The following is a 9,939-nucleotide window of genomic DNA, read 5'->3' on the forward strand; positions in this document are numbered from 1 at the left end:
TTGGTAGCCATTTACAACCCGTTATATTTTAAATTATAATCTTGTTTCAGCGGGTATATAAAAACAATAAACAATAATGTAAATAATAACAGTTCACTTCAACATAAATTTCACCCACTGGTTAAGTAACGCAAACAATAATTATAAAAATGTTCGGCTTGTTCTCACTCGCATGTGATATCAAATAAAAAAAATAAATAATAATATGGCGCACTTTAAAATATAATTTAATCACAGTTTATAATTATATAATACGCAGAAATGATACTTTAAACACGTGTAACTATTTTCCGCCAATAATACTTGTTGCGTAAATTTCAAATGTTCGCGCCAGAACACTTGACAACTCTACGCTCTACTATACCAGAGGTGCTGCTGTCGACGCGCCCTCTGATACTCGGAATTTCAACTCGATAGCCAGCTACGCGGCAACTGGCATTATTCTACAACACATGTTATAGAACACCACTTGCAATCAGTATTATAATTTCCAATTACATCGTGCTAATTATCGTGCTTCGTTAATTACATTAATTTGATTACTACTCACAAAATCATCATGTATTTGTTATCATCTATATTCTTCAATTATACCTTTTTTTCATATATAAACTCTGTGCTCATTGCTGTGGTGACCGTGTGTTAAACTAACGTGCGGGCTATATCTATTCACATACTCGCCATCACGTGACTTTGCAGCCACAAATAATTTATTTCAATTTACAATTACTTTCATTACTCATCGCTTAATATTTACTCGTACTCGATGTCAACTGGTGTGACTGATGTCATCATTCAGTCATCCAGTAATCTTTAATCTCAAAAATCAATATCAAATTTTATTTGTGACTGCAAAGTAACTGTTATACGTTCAGACTCGGCTCGCTAAGCATCTATTAAGTTCATACTCGGCTCTTACTCGTTCTCAATGTCGCGTATCAAAATTAATTGTGACAAAAATGTATACTCGAACTATTGATGATATTTGTAAATCATTAATTGTTAATAATTTACTCTTTATTGCGCTCTTTTGTATAAATTAATTCACGTGTATGGTGCCGTGTAAATTTATAAACTCGTATTCACTAAACTCAACAAACTCGATCTTCAACTACGCTCTATATGTATATAATATAATGTTCATGTGTACGGTGCCATGCAATTTATATAAAACTCAATTAAACTCAAATGCAATCGAATAACGTTCAATAAGTGCTCTAATCTGAACTCGTGATCGACTCTTGTACTCTACGCTATTATCTGTGATTTATTTTTATTAAATATGGACAATACACCAAATAAGTGAATTTTTATTTCTTTCACCATCCCGATCCAGCAAACTAAATATTTAATGTAGTTTTTAAGTTAATATTTTACATTATGGTCCTTCGAGCCGGATCGGATGGTGAAAACCGCGTAAAAGTGATCACAGACTAAACTCGTGCTCCTATACTCTATAAACTTTAATCTTATAGTCAATTCATCATATTCTCTAATTGTGATGGAAGGAAATCGACAGGGGAGGAAGTTTCTAAGACGGACGCTCCAACTCCCACTCACTCCAAGCATCGTCGTCCATGAGACCAATGCTCCAGCTCAAACTCAATAAGATTCTGCGCTTCCGCACGACACTCAAGCACTTGACACGCACTCGCACTCGCCTACTACAAACTCACCGCACTCAAACAACACTCTTGCCCACACTCAAGCTCAACATACTCATGATCGCAGCACTCGTACTCATCACTCGCCCACTCAAAACTCAACAACTGGTTGTACTCAAACTCATCATTACGCTACGTTACTAGCGACTTGTCAAGTCTACGTAGTGACCAAGTTAAGTACTCATCCAATACGCATTCTCTTAGATACCGGTTCTGAGATATCCTTTGTTTCAGATTCATTGGTAAGAATGCTCAATATTTCTCGTGCTCGATCACACCTTACTATCCTAGGGATCGGTGCAGCCAAGGCTGGCCATACTAGAGGGTGTGCAACTCTCACTCTGCGCTCATGTCACTCGAATCAATCACTCACGATCAAGGCACATATTCTCAGTGGTTTAACTGCTCAATTACCATCTGACCAAGTCCTAGATACTGACTTGGCACAGTACTCGCATCTCACGCTCGCAGATCCAGAGTTTGGAACCCCAGGTCCAACGGATGTCATCCTTGGAGCTGATTACTACGGCCAGGTCATCACTGGCGAGATCATCAAGTGCAAATCTCCTGGATTACTCGCTCAAAACACCATCTTTGGCTGGATTATCATTGGCCCAGTCCAAGCTCGGCTCAACAAACCACTGAGAATTCATCATGCTGTCTCCAATCATCATGATCAAGATCTTCAAGACTTACTAACTCGATTCTGGCTCCAAGAAGAGGTCAGTCCAACTCAACTACGCTCATTAACTCCCGAAGAAGAGGCTTGTGAAGCTCACTTCCGGGACACTCACACTCGAGACAGTTCTGGCAGATACATCGTCAGACTGCCATTGATATCAGACCCGCACCAGCTGGGGAACTCATACACAGCAGCTCGTCGCTGCTTACAACACCTCATGTGACGTCTTGATCATGATGCTCGGCTCAAAACACTCTACATGAACTTCATGGCAGAGTATCTCGAACTCAAGCACATGGTGCCTGCGGCATTATCTACATCATCAATTCAATACTTCCTACCCCACCATGGGGTACTGAAAGAAGACAACAACAACTTCAAGATCCGTGTGGTCTACAACGGCTCAAAACCAACCAGTTCAGGACTATCACTCAACGACATCATGCATACCGGGCCAAAATTACTCGTTAACATCTTCGACGTACTCATCAGCTCGCGACAACACCGGTTCATCTTTATTACAGATGTTACCAAAATGTATCGACAGATTTTGGTTCACGAAAAGGACCAGGGTCTGCAACAAATACTCTGGTTTGATGAGGAAGGAAACATCATTCCTTTCAAACTCGCCACAGTCACTTATGGGACGAAATCAGCTCCATTTCTTGCTGTTCGAGCCCTGCTCCAATTAGTCGAAGATGAAGGACATCGATTCCCACTCGCAATCGATCCATTCACAAAAGGACGGTATGTCGACGACATTTCCGGAGGCGCAGATGATCTCGAGTCACTGCAAGCAGTTGCAGATGATATCGAGGGTCTGTGCAAGGCGGGCGGATTCCCACTCGCCAAATGGGCAAGCAATCATCGCAAACTACTTCAGCTCAATCGTGCGGAAGCGATTACAAAATACAAAATAGAGGATCCAGAAGTCAGCACCAAAATTCTTGGGATGTACTGGTCTTCAAACAAGGATCAATTCTCTTTCAAACACTCGCCACCATGCTCAACTCAACCATGCACAAAGCGTGCAATTTTATCAGAGATTGCTCAGATCTTTGATCCACTGGGATTCTTATCACCACTCATAATTCAAGCCAAAATGTTCATGCAGGAACTGTGGCTTGTAAAACTCGGCTGGGACACTCCATTGTCTGCAGAATTACGACAGAAATGGACTTCATTCAAAGCTCAACTCGATATGATTCATATCATCAAGATTCCCAGATGGATCCACTCGTCCACGAACTCGGCTCTAGAAATCCATGGATTCTCCGATGCCTCGCAATTGGCGATGGCTGCGGCAGTATTTATCAAGGTCCTACCAACAGCTCGAACTCAGAGAGCAAAGGTCACGCTGCTTTGCTCTAAAACCAAGGTGGCACCGTTGAAACCCCTAACGATTCCACGCTTGGAACTCACCGCGGCTCACATGTTGGCAAAACTCGTCAAACACTGCCAGACTACTCTCAACTACTCGCATGTGCCAACATATCTTTGGACCGATTCATCAATCACGCTCACGTGGATACACTCGCACCCGTCTCGCTGGAAAGACTTTGTCAGGAATAGGGTGTCATTTATTCAAGAACTCATTCCAGATGGCCACTGGAAGTTTGTCCCTGGCACTGACAATCCAGCAGATTGTGCAACTCGAGGCTTGACAACCAGTCAGCTTAAAACTCATCAACTATGGTGGTCTGGCCCATCATGGTTGCTCGAAGACTCGCCGTCCTGGCCAACCAGTCCCATTCATAAAGATGCAGATACTCACCTGGAAGAACGTCCAGTCAAATCACTCTATGTTTCGGCTCAACCACTCAACTCGTCTTGGACGCTAATGGAACGTCCAATCCCACTATTGCGTATGCTCAGAGTTACAGCAATTTGTGGGAGGGTACGCGATATAATCAAACGCATACCACACTCGACTCTCGCTCGTCCACTCACATCAACTGAAATCAACCTCGCAATCCAGTTCTGCATCAAGGAAACTCAACGTATTCATTTCTACTCTGAACTCCAATTACTCGCAAAACAGGCATCATGGCCAAAGGATCACCCATTTGCTCGGTTGGTGGCTTATCAAGACACCGATGGCATCATCCGAGTAGGGGGGAGATTGGATAATGCTCCAAACTCAGATCAACAGAAGCATCCTGCAATTCTACCTCGTGATGCTGCTCTAACTCGACTCGTCATCTCTGATGCCCATCAGCGTACCATGCATGGTGGTACTCAACTCACACTCGCTCATACTCGACTCCGATACTGGATCATTGGTGGACGTCAACCAGTACGTTCACACATACTCGAATGTCTCGTCTGTGCTCGTCATCGAGGTGTTCGGGCTCAGCAATTAATGGGACAACTCCCAACTCAACGTGTCACCCCAGCGCCATCATTCTCTCACACTGGAGTCGATTACGCTGGTCCAGTATCCATGAAATCATGGAAAGGTCGAGGATCCAGGATATACAAGGGCTGGATCTGTGTGTTTGTCTGTCTGACCACATCAGCAGTTCACGTCGACCTTGTCAGCGACTACTCATCATCAGGATTTATAGCAGCTCTCCGACGGTTTATTCACCGTCGAGGGATATGTACAGCACTCTACAGCGACTGTGGAACGACATTCCAAGGCGCGTACTCTGAACTCAAGCGGCTCTTCACTCAAGGCACTCAAGAATCTCATGCTCTACTCGATTGGGCCACTGTGCATCAAATCATATGGCATTTCAATCCTCCTGCTGCTCCCCATATGGGTGGTAAATGGGAAGCCGCAGTGAAATCGGTGAAACATCACCTGACTCGCACACTTGGAGAATCAGCCTTCACGTTTGAAGAACTTACGACTCTTCTAACGCAAGTGGAAGGGATTTTGAACTCGAGACCATTGGAGGCTCTATCAGACGATCCTCAGGATCCTTCATCGCTCACTCCAGGTCATATTCTCATTGGGAGACCAATCGTTGCGATCCCTGAACCTTCACTCATGGATACAGAAGTATCAAGACTCTCTCGCTGGCAGTTCATTCAGCAACGTGTCCAGCATTTTTGGAATCACTGGTCCACCAGTTACATTCAACGTCATCTGGCTCGAACCAAGTGGCATCATGCTCGCAATGACATCAAACTCGGCTCACTAGTCCTTCTCACTGATGAACGAACTCCACCAACTCGATGGCCACTCGCGAAAGTGACTGCACTCCATCCAGGGAAGGACAACCTCACTCGAGTGGTAACCATTCAAACAGCCACTGGTACTCTCACTCGTCCAATTGCCAAGCTCGCACTCTTACCACTTGCTCCAGAACCAGATGCCTAACTTAATGGCAATCCACTCATCAATTATCAGGTACTCAAGATCATAATCAGCAACTCTGTTCCTGATGGCGGGCGGAATGTTGCGTAAATTTCAAATGTTCGCGCCAGAACACTTGACAACTCTACGCTCTACTATACCAGAGGTGCTGCTGTCGACGCGCCCTCTGATACTCGGAATTTCAACTCGATAGCCAGCTACGCGGCAACTGGCATTATTCTACAACACATGTTATAGAACACCACTTGCAATCAGTATTATAATTTCCAATTACATCGTGCTAATTATCGTGCTTCGTTAATTACATTAATTTGATTACTACTCACAAAATCATCATGTATTTGTTATCATCTATATTCTTCAATTATACCTTTTTTTTCATATATAAACTCTGTGCTCATTGCTGTGGTGACCGTGTGTTAAACTAACGTGCGGGCTATATCTATTCACATACTCGCCATCACGTGACTTTGCAGCCACAAATAATTTATTTCAATTTACAATTACTTTCATTACTCATCGCTTAATATTTACTCGTACTCGATGTCAACTGGTGTGACTGATGTCATCATTCAGTCATCCAGTAATCTTTAATCTCAAAAATCAATATCAAATTTTATTTGTGACTGCAAAGTAACTGTTATACGTTCAGACTCGGCTCGCTAAGCATCTATTAAGTTCATACTCGGCTCTTACTCGTTCTCAATGTCGCGTATCAAAATTAATTGTGACAAAAATGTATACTCGAACTATTGATGATATTTGTAAATCATTAATTGTTAATAATTTACTCTTTATTGCGCTCTTTTGTATAAATTAATTCACGTGTATGGTGCCGTGTAAATTTATAAACTCGTATTCACTAAACTCAACAAACTCGATCTTCAACTACGCTCTATATGTATATAATATAATGTTCATGTGTACGGTGCCATGCAATTTATATAAAACTCAATTAAACTCAAATGCAATCGAATAACGTTCAATAAGTGCTCTAATCTGAACTCGTGATCGACTCTTGTACTCTACGCTATTATCTGTGATTTATTTTTATTAAATATGGACAATACACCAAATAAGTGAATTTTTATTTCTTTCACCATCCCGATCCAGCAAACTAAATATTTAATGTAGTTTTTAAGTTAATATTTTACAATACTAATCGCTGATAATACTGGTAAATAGTTACAACAAATAATCACCAGTGTTTATAAATAATAATTCAATAATGGTAAAGTAATCGACGCAAAATAATAAGGAATGATCACAAATAATAATTTACATATGGGTAGATATTTACTGCAAAATAATACACTTATCCAAAAAATTAAAGGAACAAGAAAAGTTTATAAATTTTTTAGTGATTTTTGGAAGGCCGTATTTTGGTGAAAAATGATCGCATCGAAAAAATAAAAAAAGCAAATTGAAGCTTGAAATCTCTAGTTTGAAGATCTTCCAGCAAAATATTTTTTTAAGCCACGGTTTTTGCGGAATCATAAGAAAAAAGTCGAGACAAAATTTTTCTAAATTTTTTAGTTTTGTTTTTTAGGTCTACGGGGCCGGGAAAAATTTTTTCAAAAAAACGAATTCATAGCTCGTTTAGGAAATTTATTCAGCTACAATTTGCTTTTTTTTGTTTCTCTGTACGACAATTTGCTGCTGAGATATCAGCCTTTAAATGAAAAAGGAGCCTTTTGTCTTTGATTATTGATATCTCAGCAAGTAATGGTCACACAGTAATTTAAAGGGCAGTTTAATAAACTTGAATAAATTCCCTACAAGCTACATTTTCGATTTTTTCAAAAAAAAATTTTTTTTCATCCTTGATATCCATTTGAAAAACCCACAAAAAATGACCATTTTCTGGTTTTTTAGTCAACTCATCGCTACTCTGCAAATATTGATAAAAAAAATAATGTTGCCAGGTAATTTTACAGCTTAATGTACCCCCAAAAACCCTGGAAATTTTCAGATTGATCCATTGAACCGTTTGTCCGGTCCGATTGCTCAAAGTTTTGCAAAAAAATTAAAGGAACAAGTTTTGTTCCTTAAATTGTGTAATCATTACCAAAATGAAAAAATTAATTTTTTTCGGATTTTCTTTCATTTTTGCGTTAGTTATTCAGTAAATGTAAGGTCAAGAGGAAAAAAAAAAATTTTTTCCGAAAAACGAGACCAAACAAGAATTTTTTTACATTTTTTTTTTTTTACGTTTCATTCGGGGGGTTATTTTTTTTTTCGTTTTTCGGAAAAAATTTTTTTTTTCTCTTGACCTTACATTTACTGAATAACTAACGCAAAAATGAAAGAAAATCCGAAAAAAATTAATTTTTTCATTTTGGTAATGATTACACAATTTAAGGAACAAAACTTGTTCCTTTAATTTTTTTGCAAAACTTTGAGCAATCGGACCGGACAAACGGTTCAATGGATCAATCTGAAAATTTCCAGGGTTTTTGGGGGTACATTAAGCTGTAAAATTACCTGGCAACATTATTTTTTTTATCAATATTTGCAGAGTAGCGATGAGTTGACTAAAAAACCAGAAAATGGTCATTTTTTGTGGGTTTTTCAAATGGATATCAAGGATGAAAAAAAATTTTTTTTTGAAAAAATCGAAAATGTAGCTTGTAGGGAATTTATTCAAGTTTATTAAACTGCCCTTTAAATTACTGTGTGACCATTACTTGCTGAGATATCAATAATCAAAGACAAAAGGCTCCTTTTTCATTTAAAGGCTGATATCTCAGCAGCAAATTGTCGTACAGAGAAACAAAAAGAAGCAAATTGTAGCTGAATAAATTTCCTAAACGAGCTATGAATTCTTTTTTTTGAAAAAATTTTTCCCGGCCCCGTAGACCTAAAAAACAAAACTAAAAAATTTAGAAAAATTTTGTCTCGACTTTTTTCTTATGATTCCGCAAAAACCGTGGCTTAAAAAAATATTTTGCTGGAAGATCTTCAAACTAGAGATTTCAAGCTTCAATTTGCTTTTTTTATTTTTTCGATGCGATCATTTTTCACCAAAATACGGCCTTCCAAAAATCACTAAAAAATTTATAAAATTTTCTTGTTCCTTTAATTTTTTGGATAAGTGTAAATAAACCAAATAATATTATCGCATTAAATCATAAATGTTCCCAGATAATAATTAATTAATTGTAAATATCTACCGCAACTAAAATAAAACGTTCCCATAATACTCAAAACTAGAAGGAATAATAAATGTAAATCTTATTAATTATTTTCCATCATACCATATGAAAAGTCACCAATAATTATTCAATAATAAAATATAATAAATATTACTTTCCAAGTTTTGGATAAATTTCCGCTGGGACAAACAAGTACGCAAGTATTTATATACGTTGAACTCTACTATAAGTATTGCGCTCCCTCTCTCACTTACACATGTGAGATATACAAATGGCCACCAACGCGGGAACAAATTACATGCCAATGTATAAAGTACAAAGGTACTTACAGTCTTCGTTGTAATATAAAATGCGTACAGGTTCCATTGGCATCAATCATTAATTTGGCAATAGTTATTGCAACAACTCTAATCAACCCTGATTGCCAAGTGTCCAATACACTTTATAAATTTCAATAATGGCCAAATGGCGTCCCAACAAAATACTTTATGGCAACAGCAGCACACCTTGCTCTTACAAATGCTTATCCACGTCTGGCCATGGCAGCACGTGAGTCCCATGCCGGCACCTCAGCCGGCGCCATCTTAGAATTTTTCTCACTTTGACCAATGGAGCCATATACCTGTCGCATGTTAATTTACTCATCGACACCAACATGATGCATGACTGGTTTTTCGTGTAATTTGTTTATCCTGTCATTAAATGACCATTCGCATATTTTAGAGCCAATTGTAAATGTATTTCCCAGGTATATCTCCCGTTCATTTATTCATAAAAATAGTAAATTTATTTAAAATAAATAAATTTACCGAGGCCAACTGTTGCGTTGACGCGCATGCGTCAACCAAACAAAATAATAATAATAATAATCAACTAATTCCAATAAATAAATACGCAATTATTTATCCCGGCGGCTATAAAATCCATCTATCAGTATATAAAATTCAGTAATTTTTACTGATGTAGCCGCAAATTTTGCCTAGGAAATTAAACAAATAATAAAGACACAGTAAATAAAATAAGATAATACATAAAATAATAATAATAATAATAATAATAATAATAATAATAATAATAATAATAATAATAATAATAATAATAATAATAATAATA

General features: G+C 38.3%; 2 protein-coding genes across 2 annotated transcripts; both read left to right on the forward strand.

Annotated features, from left to right (window-relative positions):
• Window positions 1-1,912: 1,912 nt before the first annotated feature.
• On the forward strand, window positions 1,913-2,569 carry LOC130670530 (uncharacterized). The gene has a single exon (XM_057473945.1). The coding sequence runs from the start codon at window positions 1,913-1,915 to the stop codon at window positions 2,567-2,569; it is 657 nt and encodes a 218-aa protein (XP_057329928.1).
• Window positions 2,570-2,614: 45 nt separating this feature from the next.
• On the forward strand, window positions 2,615-5,674 carry LOC130670531 (uncharacterized). The gene has a single exon (XM_057473946.1). It carries the CDS (start codon window positions 2,615-2,617, stop codon window positions 5,672-5,674), a length of 3,060 nt encoding a protein of 1,019 aa, XP_057329929.1.
• The last annotated feature ends 4,265 nt before the right edge of the window (window positions 5,675-9,939 follow it).

Source organism: Microplitis mediator, chromosome 6 (genome assembly GCF_029852145.1).
Source record: "Microplitis mediator isolate UGA2020A chromosome 6, iyMicMedi2.1, whole genome shotgun sequence".
In the NCBI taxonomy this organism is placed as follows: domain Eukaryota; kingdom Metazoa; phylum Arthropoda; class Insecta; order Hymenoptera; family Braconidae; genus Microplitis; species Microplitis mediator.